This window comes from Uloborus diversus, chromosome 6, assembly GCF_026930045.1.
Source record: "Uloborus diversus isolate 005 chromosome 6, Udiv.v.3.1, whole genome shotgun sequence".
In the NCBI taxonomy this organism is placed as follows: Eukaryota; Metazoa; Arthropoda; class Arachnida; order Araneae; family Uloboridae; genus Uloborus; species Uloborus diversus.
Window position 1 is genome coordinate 5,399,214 of NC_072736.1, and position 26,392 is coordinate 5,425,605.

A 26,392-nucleotide genomic window follows, 5' to 3' on the forward strand; every position below is an offset into this window, starting at 1 on the left:
GTGGTTTTTCCGAAAAAAAATATATGAGACTTCAAAAAATATTCGACATGACAAGGTTTTGGTAAAAAAAACTCTTTGACATAAGAATGAAAAATAGTGGGGGTCGGCGATTACACCGTTCAGCGTTTCTTTCAGAAATTACGGTAATCACATTTAAACCATTTGAAATCAATATTTAAAAAAAAAAACTTTAGCTCCATATTATACTTCCCATTCTTCTACAGTGAAGCTCACGGTTTGAATTTCGAGCGAGTATGGCAAAACCAATTGCATGATAAAACATCTTGTTTAATGGCAAAAGACTGCTTCTTTTGCCACAACGATTTTAACGTATTAAGGATTTGAAAATTGCATGGTAAAAGGCTTTACAGGATAAAACTTGAATTTAAATGCAGGCATCGCAGCGTTCCTATATTTTCCTATATTTCTGAAAAAGTTCCTATTTTCCTATAATTCCTATATTTTCCTATATTTTCAGTTTCCGCTTCCTATTTTTTTTTTTTTTTTCATTTTCCCCCGACTTTTAGCTACTGCCCTTTCCGCGAGCCCCGCGCAGGCGCCATGAGCGGAGCGCGAAACTTTCGACCCGACTTTAGCTCGTCTGCGCAGTTCAATTCTGCGCACATGCAGCTCTTGCGCAAGTCCCCAGTCTTCGCTAAACTTGGGCGATCGTGATGAGCGCATGCGCTGTGTAGGTTTTAACGACGATTAGGAAGGACTCGCCGGCTAACTACCGTTTCAAGTCTCCACACGCGCGATTTTTCTTTTCTTTTTTTTTTAACGGAACTTCGTGTAGTTAGCTCAATTTCGATTGTTTTGGTTTCGATTGTGCGGAATGTAGGTTCGTGTGTTAACCAAACGTTCATTGCAATAATAATGCCTCCGAAGAGAGCGCACAACCAAGTTTATTTTCAAAAAAGAATACGCAAAGCTGTTCCCGATTTTAAAGGAATCGAGGAAGTCGAAAAACATGCATACTTTGGGGTCAATCCAGACCCAAATTGGGTCCGCTTTGCGGCCCCTTCACAGAATTCCGCATCGTGAAAGCGGCCCCATTCACAAATTTCCACATCTCAAAAGCAGCTCATTCACAAAATTTCACATCGTAAAATATATATAGCAAACCAGACCTTTGGACCAGCAGCTTCGTGTGAAACTTAGTCGCCATATTTGGTCATTCACGAGATGGAATCAGACAAGATGCTTAAGTGTCTGAGTTTATAAGAACAAAGCACAATTGGATATTTATTTACTGCAAACTAATGAAAATAACGCAAAATGTGCTGCAAATCCTTTTTTTTTTGTTTTTTAATATTATTATTTTAATGTTTTCTAGAGAAATGAAAAACTTAATATTTAAAATTTCATCTTATCCTCATTGCTTTGGTCCCTAATGTGCTAAAAACTATAGCATTTCCACTAAATTGTTGTTTTATGAGGATTTTTTTAAATTATTTTTATACTATTAGTTAAAATCTGGATCGGTATAGTCGCCATGTTTGGTCATTCCCTAGATGGAAGTAGACAAGACTTTTAAGTGCCTAAGTTTTCAAAAACGGAATTGGAAGTTAATTGCTATGAAAACTATTGAAAATACCGCTAAATGTTCCAGAATTACAATTACTTTTATGCATCAAATTCAAAAATCTATTATCGTAAATTTTTCGCGTAGTCACCATGTTTGGTCATTCTCAAGATCGAAGTAGACAAGACTGTTAAATACCTAATTTTCCGTAAACAGAATTTTAGATGCTTATCTCAAAGCAAACTATTGAAAACAACATAGTGGTGTCATAAATCATGGTTTTTTTTCTTTTAATTAATTAGTTTTTTGAAGAGTGAAATTTTATTTGCACAATTGCATTTATCCTCATTGTTTTGGAGGTTTTGCTACGAACTTAAAAAAAACTATTTCATCAAAATGCAGTTTCTTGCCGACTTCTCATTTATTTATTTTGAAATAATTCAAAAACCTATTGAAATTTACATTTTCCAAAAAACATGTTTTTGTTAACAAGTGCAAGGTTCTATTTTTTTTTTTTTTTTTTCTGAAAGTAGTAAAAATTGACCCCCTCCCCCCGTCTTTTACTTTTTGTACTTAAAAACTTGGTGTCAGTGGTGGCTAATAAGATTTTTAGATCTGGTTTATTTTATACCAAGGTGGAATTAATCACTAATATTTCAGCTGGAAGTGCTTGAAAAAAGTTCATTTTTTTTATTTACTTGAAAACATTGAAAAAGTTTCTTAGTGCTTAAATTCTTTCAAAAATCATTGGAATGTGCTTAAAATTTTAAAAAAGTATTTTACTAATGAAATTTTCTGAATATGCGTTCTGTTTGCAACGTCGCGAAAAATCGCTTCCATGTTTGGGATTTCAATCCTTTTGCATCTTGTAAATATTTTTAATTTTTTTTCAATTGGAAGCTATTTTGACATATGATGCCTCAGATTAGTTTATTTTTTAATTAATTTCGATGTCTAAAAAAGGAATTATTTTGGAAACCATAACAACATTGAACTTACCCGGATTTTGAGGATTTTTTTTTGTTTGTTTTTGAAATTTCAATTTCAATTTTTTTTTTTTTTTTGCCTCCTGCAAATATTTAAATATTTTGGCTAATCGAATGTTATTTTCGCATATGCTACCTCATATTAGCATATTTTACGTTTAATTTTAGTAAAAAATTAATACATTTATTTTATGGAAAACATGCCAATGTTGAACTTACTCAGAATTTACAGAAAATTGCTTCTCATGTTTGAAATTTCAATCTTTTTGCATCTTGCAAAAATTTAAACATTTTGGCTAATCAGATGTAATTTTCATATATATGCTACCTTAGATTAGCATATTTTATGTTTAATTTCAGTAAAAAATAAATGAATTTATTTTATGAGACACATGCCAAAACAGAACTTAATTCACGAAAATTTGCTTTCCTTGTTTGAGGTTTCAACCCTTCAGCATCTTGTAAATATTTTATTTTTGCAATTAAAAATTATTTTGACACATGCTACATCAGATTAGCTTGTTTTATATTATTTTTTTAATAACTAAAAAATTAATTACTTTTGTTTTGTTTAATTACATATATACTTATTTAATTTTGCAATTTTAATTTATCATTAGCTAATTCTTGGTTATTACAGATTTTTTGAAAAAAATTTAAATTTAATTAACTGAGCACCTAACATTTTAACTTAAAGTTTGTATTTTAAAGATAAAGTTGAGCTATAGAATTTTGTAAAACGGAATTTATAAAAACATCATTTTCTTTATGTCTGTTAAAATAATTAAGGTAGGTAACAGGGGTAATTGTGTTTTGATTATTCACTGGAAATCCAGTAGTGTTTGTTATGCTTTCACCTCACTACTTTCAATTTTCCCCCTATACCTCAAATGTTCAAAGTTACTACTTTTGTTGAGCTGTGGACACTTGGAACAGCTTACCAGAATAGGCAGTAATCAGTAAAGGGGTAGATAACTTAAGGAGGGTCATTGATCTTCATTAGGGTCCAATAAATTGACTAGCCTAGCTAGGCCCATTGCTTGTTGCTGGTTATCAACAGGGACTGGGCCTGGAATTTATCTGTATAATATTTTGACTTCATAAATTATTTTAACATAAGAAATAAATTTTATGTATATCAAAAGTAATTGTTGTACACATGTATATTTAAGTAAAAGGGGTCTTAGCTTTGAAAAGTATCCCCCTCCCCCCGATTAGCTCTTTGAAACTTACAGGTTATTTTTTATGAAATTGCAATCATATCTGAATAATATCCCTTCTCTAAATTTAAATTCTAATTTCAACAATAATCCATTTGTTCCCAAAAAAAAAACTACTTTTGTCATTATGTATGTCAACTTCTTGTAAATCTTTTCAGTTAGGAAATACGGCTCTGTGAATCTGAACTTGTACATTTATTGACTTTACAAGTTATTCAGTAAAAGCAGGCTCAAGATTACATTCAGAATATTTATCACTTCTTAAGCAGCTTTCGCGAATATTGAGGTACGGAGACTGAATTGGAGACTTTCACAAAATGTTTTCTTTCTGACTAAATTTTAAAGTTACTTGAGGACAGTTGAAATGCTTTTAACGCCTGAACAACTAATACATGCATACAATTAATTGATTTATACTTTGAGTACTTATAAATAATTAACGGACGTCTTGTACTTTTGAACTTAATAGTACCACCGGAAATTACCTTCTGGGTGGTGTTTTTGATCCTAACCGCCCTTATATGTGTATAAATCACTATCAATATTGGAAATAATCTCCTGTCTAGCTCTTCCCTTGAATTTGGGTGTTATAGTTTCTTCCTACAAAAAGTTAAAAGCATTCATTAAAGGTGTTTTTTTTTTTTAATTTTTGGCTTGCAGATTTTATAAATTATATTTCTTTGAATGTGAAGATTGCAAAATTAAACCTCATGGGACCTGCTCTTCTTTATGGCCGAGCTTTTCAGACATTTGCAGAAAAACTTTCGACACAGATCTTTTTCTTGTCAAAGGTCTCTTGTTGTAGAAAAGGATATTTTGTTTTCCTTTACTTTTTTTATATTATTACCTATTTATATGTTTCCATTAAGGGAAACCTACATGCAATATTTTTAGAACAAATTTATGGTATTGCCTTGAAAAAAATTTGTTTTGCCTTGAAAAGTACTTGAAAAGTGCTTGAATTTTTTTTCTCCCTAAAGGGTATGTGAACCCTGTGACCAAATACTTCTAAATCAAATATATATTTTCCTGGGTGCCCTTGAAAGTCATGGGAAATCGTGGATTTAAACTATGACCGAATTTGGTATTGAAAAGTCGGGATTTTCAGAAAAAAAAATTCTCAAAGTATCATATCAGAGATTTTTCTGAGAAATAAAATCGTATACGTTTAAATTTTAACCTACGAATGGTCAAGTGATTTTAATTTTTACCTAAAAACTTTTTTTTCGGAAAAGAAAAGGAAATTCACAATTTCTTTTTCACAAAAATAAAGAAAATTCAGAAATATTTTGCTTTTTCACAAAATGGGGACTCAAAAAATAAAACCTGGATTGACCCTTGATATTACTGTGTGACATGTGACTTTGATTTCAGCATAGCACATGAAAAGATAATGTGCATGTTTTAACAACTTATAAAACTTTAAGTTCGGCTTTTACTGCATCGTCATGTGATAACATAATTAGAACAGAACTTTTATTCACGAATTTCATTCTGCAGCACTGCTTTCCCATCACAGTATCAGATCATGCAAAACTTTCATTAAAAATATGTTCCCGGGCTTGTAGGTAGAAAAGAAAGTACGGTTGTGCTCGGACGGAAACAACTGCTATCATAAACTTCTTAGCAGGGAACACTGCTCAAGAGCTGTCACAAGATTTACAGCATGGTAAATAAGTATTTGAATTCTTTTCTTGAATGAGAGTGGGAACCCTGGAATAGCAATGTACAAAATGCAATGCAAAAATTTAATTGCGCAAAATGCTGTAACTTCAATGTCACATGTGTTTTGCGTGTGAAAATATGTTTTAAAATTCCAAACTTGATTATGTGAAGTTCTTAATTTTGATTCAAATTAACTGATTTTATAATAAAGGCATTTGAAAGTAGAAGGCATTTGTAGTAGTCTTTTTGTTGAAATTTAATTTATTGCACATTTTAAGTATTGTTACTGTTTTCAAAAAAAAAACCCATTCATTTATGTTTTTTTAAAAATTATTTTGAACTTGTAAAACTAGAAAAAATCTTCAGTGAGCAACTTATGTTTAGAGATTGATTATGGATGCAACAACAGATAGTCAAGAATTAGATTAGTAATACAATTATTTTAAGAAAGATTTGTGTACACCTACAAAAAATTTCGTCTAATTTTTTTTATTTTTAAAGAAGAACGCCTTAATATGTTATTTAGTACAAATTAAAGTTTTACGCTCTTTTTCTTTTTGTAAAATTGATTTTGTGTGTATTTTTTGACATATTTATGCGTATGTATTGCACTTATGTTAGGTAGGAGTGTTATTACATGTTTTTAATCGAATAGTAATGTTGCATTTTGAAAAAAAAAGTCATACTGGCTGGTCTTGTTATAAAAATTCCTGTATATCCTTTTTTTTTTTCAAAACGTTCCTATATTATTTCGAAAAATTCCTATATTTTTTTCAGAAAACTCCTATATTTGCCATCGAGTTCCTATATTTTTTTCAGAAAATTCCTATATTTTCCTATATTTTTGTTGGCAAATGTCACTTCTATCCCTGTTAAATGTTAAAAGTGCAATTCTTTTGCCATACTCGCTTGGGCAAAAAACGGAACGATTAGTTCGCTCTCCTCTTAGTGTTACAGCTCAATGTAAAGGACTTTATATTTTTATGAGCACATATTATAAGGTTTTTCTGTTTCATTTACTCAATCCCTTTAGCAATCTGCATCGCAAATAGAAAATCCCAAAAATAATCTGCAAGATAAACCAACATTAGATTGATTGTAAAATCTAAATGAGCACTGATAAATAAATGCAAAAAAAAAAAAAAAGTTGTTAAAAAGTGCAACTACAGCAGTAATAGTTAATGTACTGTCATAAGATTTAAGAAAAATTGAAAGGCAACAAAATTTTAATTTAATATCTGGAGTGTTTTACATTGAAATTACTTTTATAATATTAGTAAGTAACAATTTGAAATCTTGTATTATGTTACTAGATTCATTGCATAAAAAAGTGTTCATTTACCAATTGTCCTATATTTAAATTTGTCTTATTCATTTGCTGGATATTAAAATATTTTGCCAAACCAAATACCAAACAAAAATAGTGTCCATGTTTATTCAAAACTGTTAATGAATTTTAGTGCAAAAATTTTCAAACATTTGACTTTAAAAAAAAATTGGCTGTGCTTAAATTTCTTACTAGCGAATCATAACGTATTTCTCATTTTCTTTCTCTTTTTTTTTTGGGGGGGGGGGCTTTTAAAAGTCTGCCTGTATATTGATTTTTGTGTGTTGTTTCAGGTAATGGAGTTGTGATCAATTTGCCACAGTTTTTTGAAGAAGTCAAGAAAAATGAAGAAAAAGGACTGGCTGATGTGAAAGGAAGGGTTTTTATTTCTAATAGAGCACATATAGGTTCATATCTTCTTTTTATTTTCAAGGGCAAATTATGTTACTTGCATTTTGAATTCATGTGGCACTTTCTGCTTTAATGAACTAAAAACAAATAATTATCAAAAAAAAGTAAAATATCATTAAATTTGTATGTGATGGTTATTTTGAGGATTCAGACAGATAATAAACCTCTAACTTTGTTTGAAAGCTCCCCCTTTTCTCCTTAGCATCTAATTGAATTAAAATAGGAATTTAGAAAATCTTAAGTGCTCTGGAATTTAGTTTCTCTGTCACAATTTGAAATTCACTTCTTAAAAGTTTATTATATAGTCTTTTTTTTTCCATAATTTTAGTATTCAATGAATTCTATCAAATGCAGAGACCAGTTTTTTCACATTTGAATTACTGAACCATTGGACCAGTGACTTATTTTTCTAAATTTCTATCCCTGTCTAAAAAACTCTGTTTTCTTTCTTTCGTTTCTCTCTCCCCTTGAAAATTGCTATTTTTATTTTATAGAGCAGCTAAGCCCCTTTCTGGAAAATTGATACTATATTGTGGTTCATCTAAATCAATATTTTAACTATTAGTTTAAGTAAAATTCAAATTTACGTAAGGATTTAAAAGAAAAAAAAACAGGATATTATTATTTTTTGAGAGTTTATTGTTTTACAGTATTGGCACCTGTACATTATATCATTGGTATTTTTAGAAAATTAATATATTTGATAATATGCCAATTTTTTTGTTTTTTATGCTTGTATTTTCATTGCATGTTTCATGACTTTTCTTATTCCATGTTTTAGTATTTGATTTTCACCAAGCTGTTGATGGGCTGCAAGAAATTGCAAAAGGGAAGAAAAGGTAGGTAATTTATTTGCTTGATTTTAGTTTTAAATGTTTTTTACTTAAATTAATTTTATTCTTTTAAGTATTACTTAGACTTTATGTTAGTTGGAGTTAGGAAGTGTGTATTTAGCCACTTTCATTTTAATACTCGTTGGTTATGAGGAAAAGGTTTTTAGGGATTTTAAAGTTTAAAGGATGCATAAAATTGTATATAAAACAAAAAGAGAAAGCATTGAAAAAAAAAAACTACATTTGTCATGGAGGAAAGGAGTTTTTTTTAAAAATCAGTATTTGCATTATTTAATATTGAATCACATAATTGTGCATTGATGCATGTACATTGTATTTAAATTTATAAAATGAAAAGCAGTTCTAAGTTTTATTTCTGTTTTTGTGCATTTTACATATTTTAAGGTAATATGCATAATCACGCATTGATGCAAGTTGTATGTTATTATTTAACCTTTATCAGACCCTAAAATAATTTTTGCTGAACGTTAATGATATGATTGCTCATCCTTTTACTGGAAAGCATATAAACTGTGCCAACTATCTGAAAAGGCAAAAAATAGGTTGTTGGTGTTAGCATTCTTTGTTGCGTCTGAAAAGTTTTCATAAGAATCACTGGCTGTTGTGGCTTTTCCCCCATTTTCCCCACCCCATTTTCAGTGTTGAATTTTGTCTTTAAAAATTTGCAACTTTTGTTAATATTTTATCATCAATTTATTTTAAGCAGAAAGGTATTGCATACCTGCCAACTCTTCTGGATTTCCAGGAAGTTTTACGGAATTTCATGTCCTTTTCCGGTTATGAGGAAAATCTTCCGGATTTTTCACATTTTGTAGGAAAAGATATTGTATCTCGCCAATTTCGGTGCTGACGATACTTTTGTGGAACGCAGCACCGCGTTTTAGGCCAAGTAGCCAAAGAAAGGTTGCCGTAGGAGAATGGCACGAGAAGTGAGGCAAGATTATGACATCACTGAGTGATACAGGGCGGGCGGGCAACTAGGTGCCCAATTTCGGCGCCGATTATCTTCTCGTTCTCTCAGTACGAGCTGTTTTTGCTTCGTTCTTTTTTTAAGATGAGTACGAGTAAGTTATTTCCAAACTTTTAAAGAAAGCAATATTTACTACATGAAAGTAAGTTCAATTGATATGAAATTCATAACTAATATCATATTAAATGTAAAGAGAGTAGGTGGCTCCTGTTTGATTTTATTTTGTGTTAAAATCTTGTGGATAAAAATAGAAAAATCTTCCGGATTTTTTCTCGGAGGTTGACAGGTATGGTATTGTTTTATTTTCCATTTCTTTATTTTGTGTATAAATTTTATATTGTGTTCACGAACAATGGTTTTAAGGTTATCCTTTCTATTCCAGCATAGGTACCACAAAGAAAGGCATTGGCCCTACCTACTCTTCTAAAGTAAGTTGTCATTTTCTTTTGAGTTTCTATGATAATCTGCCAAGCAAGTGAATTATATGTGGCGTTGGCAGAGTTTGTTTGGCACAGGGTGCCATGAATAACATTTTTGTCCTCTTGACCTTGTTCCTAGGCCAGTCGTAGCGGAGTACGCCTGGCTGACCTTCTGGGAGACTTCTCCTTGTTTGAGGAAAAGTAAGTAGCCTTTCCTCTACTGGGCAAATGTTCTTTTGTGCCCATGTGATGTTGCAAGTTTTTGATTAATGTGGTCTTGAACGGGGGCTGAATAATATAATGACAATAATTCTAGGGCTTTGAAATTGATGAAATCCGGTGTTTCCAAAAAATTTTATGTTTCGAATTTATGGAAATGTGGGTGTAGAATTCATGATTTAACCCTCTGACAGTCCTGGATCATGAGTAAGATGTGTGAAATTCTTCACCATTAAAATTTTTTTTGGAGAAATTTGCCATGTAAATCAAGTGCCCAACCTTCTATCAATGCCTAGCTACCGTCCTGTGCCTCTGACTGTTTGACAACAAACATTTAACATTGGAAAAATAAGTGTAAAATGCTTTTCAAACATGCTCACTAGGGCATAAGACGTTCAAAACCATTAATGAGTTAAGATGCTCGATGCTATCAAATGCAATATTTATTCCAAAAAATGCATTTGTATTTTTGCTCAAAGAAAGGATTATTGAACGTTTAGAAAAAAATGCAAATATGTAAGGCTATCACTTAATGCTATATTCAATTTTTCATCAAACTAAGCAAAATTTGAAGTTCAATGTCAAACTACAGCAAACTGGTGGTTTCAAAAGCAGGAAGCAAGAGTGATTGTGAGATAACTTGGATAAACAACAGAAGTAGAAATCTTCCTCGCTATTGGCAACTTGAGATTGTATCTTTGTTACTTAAATCATTCGGGTATTCAAACACTATTTGACAAAGCTTCACAATACAATTTAAAGTAGATGTTTGGAAACAACCATAGTGTACTGTTATGGCAAAATAAGATGAAAAATTGTTCACACGTGTTTTAGTGATATTTTCTTTTGCATTTAAGACATTGGTTTCCAATCTGTGGGGAGCACCTCCCTAGGGATTCATCAATATAGTAAGGAGGGCACTCAGCTGTTATAAAAATACACAAACAAAAAGAGAAGTGAAAAGTCGAATTGATGCCAGAGAATAAGAATCTGTAGTATGTCATCTATGCGGGGGGGGGGGGTGCAGGCTTAAAGTTACGAAACTGCTAATTTAAGGCGGCTGATTGATGCTTAAGTTTTTTTTTTGCATTAAAGAAAATGGACAATCCAGAGAGGTTTAATATACACCCCAAAATTTTAAACACTATTGACAAATTTTCATCAACTATAGGATACATTATTTTGTATAATTTTTGAAGTTAATAATTAAATATTATTAAAATACTTAACGCATCACCTTACAAATGCTAGCATTGAAAGAGTTAGCTTAAAAGCACGTTGAATGACAAGATTACATTGATGTAAGAAGATACTGGAGAGCAGAATTTTTATTATGGTATCTATGTCTCAGACAAAAATTTTGATGCTGTAAAAAATTCAATGTGTTTTAGAAAAAACCTCTGGATGGAGAATGCGTTAATAATTCACATATTTAAAAGTTATGTATTTAACTAAAGTTATGTAAAAGTATGCCCTAATTTAAATTCGGGCTTTTGAAATGCTTTATGTAAGAAATTTTGTTTCTTTTCTTTTAACTACTAAGGTAACTCTGGGTAAAAAATTTTGTGCTGTACATTGCTACCCAAATGAATTTTTTTAATATAGTTTGTCCAAGAAAAAGTTAATGAAAAGCGGTGATAAAATAAAGATCTGTTGATTATTGACTCATTATGTTTGTGGAAAATGCCAGCAAGCTAAATAGGTCTACTGGCTACTTTCTGAAAGTTTGAATTTTCAGGTCTATAAATTGTACCTTTGAAAGCATTTATCAATATTGATCATAAATTATTTTTTAAATTATCAACATATTTACAAACATTTAGTTTTGCTCTTTGTCAAGCTGAGACATTACTTTTGTTCTTTAGAATCATAGTAACATTTTTCAGCTTATTCCAATTCCACTGACAAATAGAACAATGTGTTCTTACTCGGTTTTAAAGGCGATTGTTCAAATGTTTTACTTCAACTTATTTGATGTTTTGAGGTAAATAAAAATGTGAAGGCATGTCTTTGGTATTTTCATGGAATAATTTGTTTTTCAAGCATTCTAAACTAAATCTTATTTTCAAATACTGACTATGTGTCCAAAGCAAGTTATAAGTCAAGCTGAGTTGTTTATATTTCTTTCTTGCAGATTCAGGCAGCTGTCAAAAAGCTATATGCATCAACATCCAGACTTAGAAGTTAACATTGATGAAGAAGTGAAAAAATACAAAGTAAACAATTATTTAAGTTTATAGTTTTTAAAGTGCTTATTGTGAGCTTTGAGATAGGCATACCAACTCTCCTGATTTAGGCAGGAGACTCGTCTTTTGTATATAGTTTCTGACCTCGTGACATCAGAGAAATTTCTCCTGATTTTTAAGGAATAAAAAAAGTTGTGACTTACTTAGATTTAGAAAAATGCTGCCTAAATGTTTTTTCTAACTTTGCGTTTTCCTTGTAGTGAAAATTTAGAAAATGTAATGGGTGCTACTTCATTTGAAAGAAATATTTGTGATCCAAAAATTTAGGGTTGTGAGAACGTGATTAAAACTGAAAAATTATTCAAAATAAAACCCTTTTAAAATGTTTTTTTTTTTTTTCAATTTTGTATGCATATTTGACGAGTTTTTATGGGCGGGGGGGGGGGGGATATTTTTATTTTTTTTGCATTTAAAGGTTTTTTCTATGTCCAGTTGCTTGATGAAAAAAAGATGTTACAAATGATGTAGTAAATACTTTAAAAACAAAACTTAAATATAATGATATAGTTTGTGGTTTAATATTTCTACGATTTATAACTGAAAACTGGAAGTATTAACAACTTTGTACTAGCATTAATCTGGTTCCAAGGTACAAAACTTTCTACTTTTTTTCCATTTTGTTTCTCCTGCTTTTTGAAATTGAAAACATAAGTATGTTAGTAGAATTCACAACTGATTTGCATGTAAGTTATTGAAACAGTACAAGTATTTTGCACCTTGAGATTTTAGTTGGCAGGTAGGACAGAAGGGAGAACACACATAATTAAATGTTCATGAAACATCTCCCCCCCCCCCATTCCTCTCTCAATAAATGTGAAATGCATAATTGTTAAGGTAGTTGAGGTTGTACTAGAATTCCCTTAAACAAGGGGGGGGGGGGTTTGATATCATAATCAGATAATATATTTGCTAATTTTAACCCAACAGGCTAAAAAATTCTCTTTTCAAATGTCTTTTTAGGATTATGCCGAAAGGATGGCTCCATTCGTGGCAGACACCGTGTCATACCTGCATGAAGCCATTGCGGCTGGAAAGAAAATAGTTGTTGAAGGAGCTAACGCAGCACTTCTTGACATTGATTTTGGTACTTATTTTATTCCTTTCCCACAGAATGAAAATTTTAAATTTACTTTCCTTAATTATGTGATGAAAATGAATTATTTCTTATTTTTTACCTTGTTTTAGAATTCTCAATAACATGTTAAAACAGTCGAGCTATTTGTGCTGAAAAAAGTTAATTTTTTTTAAAAATAATTTTGAATTGCAAGAGTTTTGCTAATTTACCCCTCTTTCCATAAACATGAAATGCTCCAAACACAACAGGCTTGCTCATTGTACTCTGAATTTCTCCAATTTTTTTTGTATATTTTTTTGAATCTTTTTTGTAAAGAATATTCTTACAGCTTATGGTAACAGCATACCTGCCAACTTGTACGGTTTGGCCGTACATTGTACGGTTTTGGTACAAATTGTACGGTTGTAAGGTTCTGTACTAAAATTGTACGGTTACGCGTAAAATTTCCCCCAAAACCTAAAAATGCAAAACTTTCGTTCAAACAATCGAACGCGCTCAAGCCCATCTATCTACAATCGACCGGAGCCACCGCGCAATGCTTTTACGCATGGTGATCACGTGATCACTGAGCTTCCAAACCCAAGCCTTTACGCGAAGAAGAAATGCGCAATTTCAACGTACCATCCAACACTTTTCTCCTAGCCTCTACGCATGCGCTATTTGTTTATAAACGAGGGAAGTTGTTAAGCCCGCCTCCATGCGTCGATCGTGATTTTTAGCAACTCGTTGAGCATCCACTCCTGCCGGCTAGAAAGACGTGCAGCTATAGCGTAATCGGCGTTGCTCGCCTCGTGTGAATTTATTTTTGGATTTTGCTTCCGTAACAGTGTTCTTTCTTTCTGGATTGAATAATCGTCACTGCCGTGAAATGGAAAAGAAAAAAGGAAAAAGTTATAATCAAGTGTTTCTGGAATCCTATGCACAAGAAATCCCCTGCATAAAACAGTCAAGGAAAGGGCCCTCATTTGCGCTCTGTACCATTTGCAGTTGCGATATAAAAATTGCGCATGGTGGCAAAAGTGATATTAAGGACCATGTTGCAACTAAAAAGCACCAAGATTATATGGCAATTCAAGAAAAATCTCAGAGACTCGGGACATTCTTTAATCGTGTGGACGACGCTGCGGGAAGTGATGTCATACGCGCGGAGTGCCTCTTCACCAGTTTCATATTAGAGCATAATCTGCCTATAGCAATAGCTGATCATGCAGGGCAACTCTTTAAAAAAATGTTTCCTAAATGTGAAATTGCTAAAAAATTTGCATGTGGTCGGACTAAAACGAGCGCCATAATTAAGGAGATGGCGTTAGAAGGTAAAAACTCATTAAGGGACATTCTACAAAAAACAGTGTTTACAATCTCTGTTGATGGTAGCAATGATTCGAATGCACAAATTTATCCTATTGTGGTAGTTTATTTCAACACTGAAGAGGGCAAAATAAAAAATTCTCTACTAGCTCTTCCTGTGCTATCTGGGCGCTGTACTGGAGAAAACATTGGGAAATTATTACTTGATACCTTGCAGGTAAAAAACATTAGTGTAGAGAACTGCATAGCTTATAGTGCAGACAATGCAAATGTAATGATTGGCGATAAGAAGGGTGTTGCTGCTCATCTTAAAAGCAGAAATGAAAATATCATTGTCATGGGCTGTGTTTGTCACCTTATTCACTTAGCTGCTGAGAAGGCAGCCAACTCCCTTTCTGTATCAGTGGATGACATTTTAGTCGACATATTTTATTATTTGGAGAAAAGTGCAAAGAGAAAAGAAGAGTTAAAAGATTTGCAAGACCAATTTGATGTGGAAAACCACAAAATTCTTAAACACGTGTGTACTAGGTGGCTGTCTCTAGGCAGGAGTTTAAAACGGTTATTAGAACAATGGGATGTACTTTGTAGTTTTTTTAAAAATCAGATCGTACAAGCGGATAATTCTAAGAAAAATTCTTCACTTGAATCATACCGAATTCCCTTGAAAACATCTAAGAAAAGCTCTTCATGCAGCAGTGAGCAGTCAACCAAAAAATTGAAGACAAATTCAAGTTGTGCTATGAATATGCCAAGTTCAAGTAAGAAAAGCACTGTATGTACTCAGAGTTATTTGACAAGAGAGAACGATTACTTATGTTTTTAACTTCTGATCTGAACAAAGCTTATTGTTTATTTTTGAACTTCATGATACCAATTTTTGAAAAAACAAATGTAATATTGCAGTCTGCAGAACCGAAAATTCATATTTTGAATTCTTTATTGTTGGAAATGTTCAAAGATATTTTATGCAAATTTGTTCAGCCATTTGTTCTCAAAAGTTGTGTATGCATAACTGATGTGAAGTATGCTGAGAGATGCAACCAGAAAAATGACCAAGATTTGTTGATTGGTAGTGCTACCTTAAAAGTAGTTAATAAATTAGAAAGTAAGGAAAAACAGCAATTTTATTCTGATGTTAGACAGTACTTTTCTGCATGCTGCAATTATATCAGACTCAAGTTTCCGATTAATAGCGATATATTAATGCATGCTGAAGTTGCGGACATTGACAAAATTTCCCAAAAGTCTTTCATGGATGTGCATTATTTTTTAGATATCTTTCCAGCTATTAGTTTCAAAAATTCTAACGAAACTGAAGATGAGGCCAAAGATCAACTCCAAGCAGAATTTTGTGCACTACAAATTGATGACTTACCACTTGAGGTAATAAATGAAGAAACTGGATAAAAAGTGGTTTGTTTTGGGGAAACTTAAAGCAGCGGATGGATCACTTAAATATAGTAGAATAGCTAGATTCATGTTGTGCATTTTAACAATACCACACAGTAACTGTGAATGTGAAAGAGTATTCAGCTGTGTGCGGAAAACAAGAACTGAAACCCGAAGTTCTTTATCAAACGAGAACTTAGAAAATGTTTTACTAGCCAAAAACGTGCAGAAACAATTCTGCTATCAACAGAATTTTAATAAAGAGTTTTTGGCTAAGGCTAAATCTGCTACGTATAAACATTTAAAAAGTATGGAGGCAGAGTAATTTTTTTTTTTTTAATTTACAGTATGAGGTTGGACCAAAATTAGGTACCTCAGTACCTCATCAAGATATTGTAATTTTTTGAACATTTCTATTTTTAGTTTTCAATGGCCTTCTATGTTTTCTAGTACAGTTATGTTGCTTGTAATGTAATAAAAATTTAAAGGAAATTAGAGTGTTTTTGTAATTTTGAATCATTGTAAGGTTTTGAGCGGGAGATTGTAAGGTTTTCCAAGTAGACATGTTGGCAGGTATGTAGCAGCCAACCAGCAACAGACATGCTTAAGATATCACTCTTAGGCAAACTCAATTTTCTGAGCCTTTTAATGTATTTAGAATTTTAAAACTTTTTTTCTCATGCAACTACATCTCATCTAACGTTTGACTGCTTCTGGATCCTCTGAATTAATTAATGCTATTCTTATTTGCTCAATTTCAAAAAAAGGCCCGACCCTCAGTAACAGACACCCAATAATCTGATGATATCCAGTGACAATAGGAAGATGAAAGAATGAGTAATAGACAAAATTTGTCTTTTCTCTTCAAAATGTGCAAAAGTTCTTTATTTTTAGAACTAAAGCCTAATTTAATTCCAATGAACATGAAACACCAGCTGACCTCGTGGTGTTTGTTTATAACCTTCCACCACTGGCTTGTAAATACCAACTGGCTCATGAAATTCTCTCTGATAACACTAGATGGTTGCATCGTATTCATGGGTCACAGCAACATCAGTTTTACCCGCCTAAAAGTCTTATTTTTTTAAATCCAAACTTATGACTGTCTATTACTGGACCCTTGTCTGTTACTGGTGCCGTTACCTTACTATTGCAATTTTAATGTGAGAATGAATTATTTTGTGCATGACTTGCAAATTATTTTGTATAGTTTTATATTTAAAAATTATTTTGTTAACTTTTTGTATATTTCGCTCTATTGGGCCTGTTAAGATATGTCTTACTATAAGTACGAAAAAAAATTGAGAAACCACTTGGCAAATAACTATTTTGAGGCTAGCTGCATAGAGCCTCTTCATCAGCACATAAATGGAGTGAGTATTAAAGTGAACCTGTCCTTTTGTGCCCTGATGAAATATGCTTATTTGTTTAGCCTCAAAATAATTAACATAATTTACAATTAAAATACTTCACATAATACTTGCTCTATATACAAATTGAAAAAAATCACTTGTATCTGTTAATCAATTTTACTATTTTTATTTATCTTTTTTATTTTTAGAAAATATAAAATTGAGCTAGTATTACCACTGCCTTAGCTGCATTATCCATTATGTTTCATCCATCTAAAATGAGCAGGCTAAAGCATTAATGTGTAACCAAATAAAATCTGCAATGATATCAAAAGGAGGATCAAAATTATGAATATTTTTTGTTAGAAGAACAACTAGCTATCTTATATTAGTAATAAATGATTTTTAATGTGTTTTGGAATATAATTTGAAATGCGTTGTAAAATAAATCAAATCTTTCTCTTCCAGGTACATACCCATATGTTACTTCTTCCAACTGCACCGTTGGAGGTGCTTGCACGGGACTCGGAATTCCTCCCACCACAATTAAGGAAATTTATGGGGTGGTGAAAGCTTATTGCACCAGAGTTGGAGACGGACCTTTTCCTACCGAGTTATATGATGTGAGAATTTTTGCTTAATCAGGATTTCGACATAACTTTTAAAGCTCTTCATAAATAACGCTGCTGTTTTTAGTTTTTATTGCAGTAAGATTTAAATGTTTGAAATTTAACTATAGTTTGTGACAAGCCATGGGAAAGAGTGCTGAGGACTCTTTGGAATATGCATTTTCATTGAAAGCCATAGGCATATGAGGGGGGAGGGGCAGCAACTGCCTCCTCACTTCAAAATTTGAAGGGACCTTGCTCCTCCACTTTTCTATGTCAAAATTGGCGATAGACTGAAAAATGATACTGTTGATCGATTCAATTCATTTGTTTTAAGAAAGAATAGCTAACTTAATAAGGGAGCTTTTAATATTTTTCTTGTGTTATTACTTCATAAAAATTTATATGGAACTTGGGATTAGAAGGATGGCCAGTTTTTGAAGCTGTGTCCATTTTTTTTAAAGCGGAGATCATTCAATTAATAATGACATTAAAAACTAATATATTCCTATTTCTCCTCCAAAAAAGGTCAGCTTTAGAGGCGTTGCCTACCTAACCTCAGTGCATCCCCTTAGACTCCTCCCTACTTTTTGGGGCATTAGCTGCCTATGCTGGAAGGGAAAAGTCCGAAATGGTGTGCAGTGTTGCTACAGGCTACTTAAATGATTTTGATACATATATATATTTTGGAACTAGTCAACTTTAGCTTTTAATTGCTTACTAATTCCAATAAATGCACAAAAAGGTGTTTGCAAAAAAAAAAAAAAAAATGAATGCATAAATTAAGAAAAAAAATTTAAAAGATTGAATGCCTCATAAGATTGAATTTCTGCCACTTTTTGCAAGGAAAAGTCGATAAAGCACTTAAATGTTACTTAATAAAAGTAAATTAGGGACAAATTTTTTTGTGAGCTATTAAAAGCCATGCCTGAATTAGGAACAAGTTGAGTTCTCTTTTAAAAAAGGCAGATATAATTTTGTTCCATATTTTTTATTAATTTATGGAAGCATTCATATCATGAATATTGCAATTTAATGCTTTTAACTCCATAGGGCCTTGGTGAGATTCTGCAAACAAGAGGAGCAGAAATAGGTGTCACAACAAAAAGGAAGAGAAGATGTGGTTGGCTTGATGCAGTTCTTCTAAGATATTCACATATGATAAATGGATATACAGCGTAAGAACTTGATTGCTTTTTAATTGTCATTCCTGTGGTAGAATTTTGTTCTGCTCTCTGCCACAACTTCTCTAGAACCAATTTCTTTCTGCAGTACTATAATATTTTTAAAAAATAAATATATACATAACTGTCTTACAGTAACACAAGCTGTTGGTGTTTATAAAAATGTTAACATAAATGCTGTTACTTCATACTTTTTAACTCACAGTTCAAGCGAAATCATTTTCCTTGTTCAACTAAAAATGTTCACTGGTTTTGCATTCTCTTGTGGATATATTTCTATTCTTAATTGATACTTTGATACCCTAGCTAACCTTTTAAGCTATTTCAGATGTTTATTAATATTTTAACATGAGCAGTTAGAACATAAAATAAGTTTTATGATTTACTTAACACTGAAGAAATGTCATTAAAAAAGGAATGTCTTGTTTTCCCATCATAAAATTAGTTAACTACTGCTCTCTCTCCGTCACTAAAGATAGTTTAAACTTTTTAATGACTTCAGTTTAGAAGCATAAGGGGATATCCCCCAACCCATATCCTTCCCCAACATCACAAAAGATAGCTTAAAATTGGGCTTAAAAGACTTCAATTTCAAAAAATTAACCGGACAGAATGTCCCTGAATCTTTTTTTTTTTAAGTGACCCAAATATAGCTTAAAAGGTGTTTTCAATACTTGAGCTTTGAAAATTTTTAGGAGGAAGCACATGAGCCCCTTTTCCTAAGTTTGTCACATTTGTTGTGATTTTAAGACACCAGTTTCAGTATTTTTTTTCTAGAAAGGTCCTCCCTCCCCCTTTTTCATGAAAGAAGCCCTGCCTCTTCCTCTGGGTTCACCAAAAATAACCTACATCTGTAGTTCTAAGACTTCAGTTTCAAAAAATTTTCATGAAGAGCATCCCTTTTGCTTTTTCATCATTAAAGACAGCTTAAAAGTTCATTAATTTTTTTCAAAAGGTTCCCTTATGAAGACTCCAGTTAGTTACCTTTAAAATATACTAATGAACATGATCCGTCACTGTACTGAAACAGTCTATTGTGTTCATTGGAAAAATTTTCCTGTGTATTCCTATTGTATTTCTTGTTATAAAAATTTTAAATGGTCAATAATTACCTATATTTTTATTAAATTGTGAAAGTCTCATTTTTTAATAACATTTGGAAGTTTCTGTACACATCTTGAAATTCACTCTATGTGATCTTTTCCCGTGTTTCTTTACAGTATTGCGATAACCAAATTGGATATTTTGGATACATTTGATGAAATTAAAATTGGTGTGGCATATCACTTGAATGGCAAGCGCCTTTTAACTCCTCCCGGTATGTATGGTACTTTATTTTTTAATAAACCATTTTGCCAATTGTAAATGCCAAACGTATAGCCGCAGTGAACGAAAGAAAATTTCTATTTCATAACCAAACTTTATTTTGGACTAAAATAAGTATATGGGAGGCGTTGACCTGCATGACAATGCTATAGCAAATTACCAGATCAGAATTCAAAGCAAAAAATGGTGGTGGCCATGTTTTACAAATATTATTGATAGTGTGATAGTGAATTCATGGAAGCTACATAGAATTGCTAATAACACAAAAATGCCATTTACAGACTTTAGGTCATACATAGCGATTGCCTTATTAAAAGCTGAATTCAAGGACAGTCTATTGGTGAAAATATGGTACAAATGACACATCCAAACAAGGGTCGTCCATCATCCACAGCTCTACCTAAAGAAATACGGACTGATAGAATCGCGTATACCATAAATGAACACGAAAAAAGCCCGCAGACGATGGATGTAAAGTGCGCAAAAACCACACGATTTATTTGTCTCAAATGCCTAGTCCTTTACATCCAAAATGCTTCGAAAATTCTCATTTAAAAATGTAAAAATTTGACTAAGAATAATATTGTTCCAACGAAATATTTGTTCATTGATTTGGCCAATGGTGCATTTACGCACCATTTTATTTTTTAAATTAAATATTATTTTTATGCAAGAAACTTTTTCTGTGTCTTAATGGATGCATTTTAAATCCAATTTTAAGAAAATATTACCTTATTTTATAAAATTTCTATGCTTGACCTTAAATGGGTTGATTCAAGTAGTTTTACTTGTCTGTAAAAGCAAAGTTATTACACATCTCTTACTACATAATTGACACATTAAAATATGCCTGTTTTCTCAGTGTTTAGAATTTATAATTTTTATTTATTTTAAAAGAATTGATTTATCAGATTAAACAATTATGTATGTTGTAATTTTTTCTTGGATGAATACTGAAAATCATGTGGAATTTTGATATTTAAGTATATTTGTAAGCAATATGATGCTTTATTTGGAGAATACATGAATTTTATTATTTACTTTTACTAATCTTTGATTAAGTAAGATTTCCTGTTTTAATTTTTGAATTTACCTACATTGATTAATCCTCCTATGGTTTCTGAAATTTTTTTATGCGTTTCCAATTAACTTTTGTATTTCCTACATTCTTTTTCCTCCTCATAAAATGTAATTTGAACAACATTTCATCATATAACAAGTCCTAATTAATTGTGAAATGTAATAAAATAGAGGGTCGAACTTTGCATGTTTCAAAGCCATTTATTTTATAGCTTGTATTTTGTTCTTTTAATATTGATTAAGTTAATGGAATATATTAATTTTTGTACATTAAAGACTGATATTTTAACTTAGCTGATTTCCCGGTAGCAGAAACCGCGAGACGTGCGTCGCAGATTTTTCGGCGCCCTGCAGATAATTTTACAAAAGAACAAAAAGAAAGAAAGAAAAAAAAAAAATAAATAAAAGAAGAAAAAATAACGAAATACAACTTGGCAAAGTCGTTTGGAGATCGCTTTTTGACCAAGGCGATAGATGCTTCAGCATTTCAGCTAGAAACATAGTCGCCATATTTGGTCATTCACAAAATCGAAGTAGAAAAGTGCATAAGTTCTCAAAAACAAAGATGAATTGGATGTTTTATTTTTCTGCCAACAAATGAAAATAACTTAAAATGTGCAGCAAATCGTTTTTTTTTTTATTTTTTAAAATAATTTTCTTGAAAAATGAAAAATTTTATGTGAAAATTTTACCTTATCCTCATTGCTTTGGACGCAAAAGTGCTAAAACTTTTTAACTAAAGTGTAGTTTCATGAGGATTTTTATTTTTAAGATATTTTTTTGCAACAAATTCAGAAATTTATATCTTAATTTTTAGCGTAGTCGCCATGTTTGGTCATTCCCTGCGTTTTCGAAAACATAATTGGATGTTTATTGCAATGCAAACTGTTGAAAATTATGCAAAATGTGCTATTTTTTTCGGATAATTCTTAATTATTCTCTTTAAAATTGCAAAATTTTATCTTCAGAATATTATCTTATCTTCATTGCTTTAGAGGCTAATGTGCTAAAAACTGATTATTTACACTAAATTGTAGATTTTTAAGGATTTTGAATTTATAACTACTTTTATGTAATAAATTCAAAAATCTATTTATAACCATGAATTTTTCGCGTAGACGCCATGTTTGGTCATTCGCAAGATGGAAATAAACGATACTATTACTTACCTAAGTTTCCAAAAACAGAATTGGATATTTACCTCAACACAAACTATTGAAGATAACATAAAGTGTTCAATAAATCATGTTTTTTCTTTTTATATATATTTTTTTTTTTAAATGCGAATTATTATCTGCACAGTTGTATTTGATCCTCACTGATTTGAAGACTTTGCTATAAGCTAAATATTTCATCTAAAATGCAGTTTCCTGCCAACTTCTCATCTACTAATTTAAAAAATTAAAAAACCTATTTCAACGCAAATTTTTCATATTAAAATTAATATGTCTTGAATAATTGTTTTTCATAGTGTGTAGAGTTCTATTTATTTTTATGAAAGTAGTGAAAGTTGCTCCCCCCCCCCCCTTAATACTTTTAAACTCTGCGACAGGGTGGCCACTAAGTTTTTCAAGCCTAGTGGCCACTGGTCAGTTGGAAAATTGTCCAAGCCTTGACCTTCACAAAGGACTTTTGTATTTTATGAAAACTTAAAATAAAATTAACAATAATGCTGCAGATTATTTTCAACTACCCAAAATAGTGTCGCAGACTGGCTAGAAAGTTTCTGCTACTGGGGCTGATTTGGCAGCACATATTAGTAAGAACACTTCCAGTGCTGGGCATTGCAGCACTTGTTACCTCTTCAAAGAAAAAACTGAAATTATTGATTTTTTTTTTACTCAGAAGAATGAAAAGACTATAATAATACGTTTTTTAGCTTGTTCGTCAGAAATGGAGAAAGTTGAAGTAGAGTATATAACTGTTCCTGGATGGAAGACTTGTACAGAACAAGTACGCAAGTTTGGCGAGTTGCCCCAGAATGCCCGAAACTACATCACGACAATAGAGGAATTAGTGGATGTGAAAGGTAAATTTTTATTCTCAATTCTCATATGTGTTATTTCTGTTTTTTAAGTTTTATTACTGCCCCCCCCCTTCTCATACCCATAATTGTATATATGTTGTTTTTGACAGTATTTAGTGGTATTTGTTTAAGCAGAGTTGACAGTATCGCACTCTGCCCCCTCCCCCTCCAAAATTAGAAGCTGGAAACGCTGTTGATTGTGATGGAATGACATTTCTGTAAAAAGGATTGATTCCATCAAATCTAAAAAAAAAAAAGCAAAAATGTAAAATTATTTCAGTAATTTTACATTTTTCAAATTATTACGAGGTTTTTTTTCAAGGTTCGATCGATCGCAAAATGAAGACCACAAAGACAATGAAAACTTTTTTTTATTTGGAATATGTACAGACACCTTCCAACTATTTCTTGACGTTGTCGCCGTTTCAATTAAGACATTTCTCATAGCGTGGTAGCAATTTTTTGATACCCTCGTCATAGAAGGCAGCCGCCTGTGCTTTCAGACAATTCTGTATGCTGGTCTGCAGCGAAACGTCTGTCCTCCTAGCCAGCGTTTCATATGACCAAAGAGATGGTAATCGGAAGGAGCCAAGCCTGGGTTGTCTGGGGGTACAGGCACTTCCTTCCCTTGTCGCCTGCATCATGAACGTCCGTACGGCCTGCTTCAAAGTTTCTGCACCATTAACACACTTTGGTGGCACTCATGAAAGTTGGACCGTACACATTACTCATTCGTCGATGAATTTCAGCTGCATTGCATCCTTCAGCATTCAGAAATCAAATTACAGCACACACTTCATATTTAGCGGGAGATGAAATTGTTAGAGGCATGTTTCCTCATTCACTGTATGCTCCGAAATAACCACAGGGTCATTCCATATAGATTCAATGGATGAGTGCGCTCGACCATTTTTAATTTTTTTGAAACTCATATCCCAAAAAGATGCATATGAATGATGTTTAAAACCACTTTTATTTTTTCTCTAACCTTAACCCTTGATTTTTTAGAGGTCATCAAAAGTCATTTTCGTAGTCAAAAATGGGACTTTTAGACCTTTGCATGGTGGCCTAAATCTAATTGAATAACAATCATGGCAGATCAGTTTACACTTTGATGTTAAAGTACACTAGATAATAGTCTCACACACTGAGTTATGTAGCTGTAACTTAATAATTAAAATAATGGCAGCAGGCCAAAGTTGAAGGTCAAATGTAAAATTTTTACTCATTTCAAAGGGTCATAACTCGCTTAGGGAATAAAAACACAAAGTGAAATATGGCAAAAACTAATCGCTGGAGTCACACTAATGAGAAAATATAGCTGTAATTGTGTGTTTGTTTACCCTGTATAAATTACAGCCCCTCAAAGATCAGAAAATTGAGAAAAATGTCATTTTTAAACCCCTGTAAACCAAAAGGGGATGGAATTAAAAATAGAATTTCTTGGCCAATTGAATATTCCATTCAAGTACTAGACATGTTATATATATTGTTTTGTGTATTTGGGTTTTAAAAAAGATACAGGTCTTTGAAATTGAGCAATTTTGCTAGTTAATTTACTCTAAAACAGAAATAAAAAGTGTGAAAACTTCATTGCACTTTCTTAAATTACGTATAGTGTGCTCTATGAAATATATTATACTGGAAAAAGATATTTTAAATATAAAAATAATTATTTTAATTTGATAACTTAGAAATATTTGGACATAAATGAGTAGTTCATACATGATTGACAGCTTAAGTAGTTAATTTATAGACTATCTACACACACAAATTTTCAATACATACAAAACATACGCTCTGTACATTAACTTATGTAACTTGCCTAAACACGTGCAAAAGCATTATCTATATAGTTGAAAGGAATTTTCATTTCTTGCTTCAGTGTAGTTTTAAGAAAATGAACTCATACAGTAGTACTATAGTTCTGGTGGTGAGACAGCATGTGGCATACTGAAATACTTTACTCAAATACACAACAAAAATAGAAAGAACTTTCTTAATTTATGTAATCACGAAACAGATGTCAACTTGCGAGTTGAATAGCATTTCTATGCAATATCATTTGGTAATGGACATTGTAACAGAATCAGAAGAACCGTGAAAAGAATTGATACTACTAAGACTAGCTTGCAAAGAACTACTAGAAGTCACATTTTAATTCCTACAGGGTCATTCCATGTCAGTTCAACCACACCCTAACACCCACCATCTCAGATTTCAATGAAACTTTGTATACTTCTATGGTTCATAGTCCTAAGTAACCTCCTAAAGTATTTCTTCTCTATTAAGAATATTTTTTATTTTATGACCCTTCAAAGTTTTGAGATTTTGCGTTACAAGGCATTCACAGTTCTCTCAGAATGAACTGCAGCTGTTTGCAAAAAAAATTATTTCTCAACAACTAAAGATAAAAAGTTTTTGAAAATTTTCACATTATACATTAAGACTTCAAGCATTTTGGAAAAAAATATATCAAAAATCTAAATTTATATTCAGCAATTAAAAAAAATTAACAAACTGAAAATTTTAAAAAAATTTCAATAAAAAAATGATTTTCAAAATTTTAATTTTTTGGCATGAGGGTCTAAATTAAAATAATTTATATATTTTTTGAAATGATCAGTAACATGTGTGCTAACATATAAAATGAAAATCTTTAGGGGACTTTGAGGGATTCTGCCCCCTTGCCTCCCTTATTTTGATAAAAGAAAAAAAATCGATAACAATCTTACAAACTTAGCTAATTACTAATAGCATCAAAGAAAATTTGAATAATGACATACATTGGTGTTTGAACCCAAATTTAAACATTTTAATACTCAAGATTTTTTTGAATTGAAAGTAGTTAATTAAATAAATTAATAATAGACAATAAAAACAGGTTATCGCGAAATTCGAAATGTTCCTACAACAGTTTATGCATACTAAAAATTATTGTTTAGTATGCATTAAGAAAACATAGAAATTTAAAAAAAAATCATCTAATTCTAATTTATAACTAGATAATTAATGCAAAGTATTACAAATCCTATAAATACCAGCTCATAGTTCTTGAATTCCTTCTACCTTATGTCTGTTTTCCTACTAAGAAGATTAGAAAAAACGTATGTCATTCTAATTGTTATGTTGTGTGCAATCAGATCTAGGCCAAATACAAGTAAAAATTTGATATCTGTCCAGTAATGATTTCTCTAAC

General features: G+C 31.7%; 1 protein-coding gene across 1 annotated transcript in view; it reads left to right on the plus strand.

Moving 5' to 3' along the window:
- The window catches only part of LOC129223880 (adenylosuccinate synthetase-like), a 51,166-nt gene that overhangs the window by 15,704 nt on the left and 9,070 nt on the right, over positions 1-26,392 (plus strand). The window contains exons 3-12 of the mRNA XM_054858251.1: positions 7,017-7,130; positions 7,916-7,973; positions 9,341-9,386; positions 9,517-9,578; positions 11,731-11,812; positions 12,803-12,926; positions 17,438-17,592; positions 18,631-18,755; positions 19,982-20,079; positions 23,047-23,196. Coding sequence (XP_054714226.1) covers positions 7,017-7,130; positions 7,916-7,973; positions 9,341-9,386; positions 9,517-9,578; positions 11,731-11,812; positions 12,803-12,926; positions 17,438-17,592; positions 18,631-18,755; positions 19,982-20,079; positions 23,047-23,196 — 1,014 coding nt within the window. The remainder of the gene's footprint in view (positions 1-7,016; positions 7,131-7,915; positions 7,974-9,340; positions 9,387-9,516; positions 9,579-11,730; positions 11,813-12,802; positions 12,927-17,437; positions 17,593-18,630; positions 18,756-19,981; positions 20,080-23,046; positions 23,197-26,392) is intronic.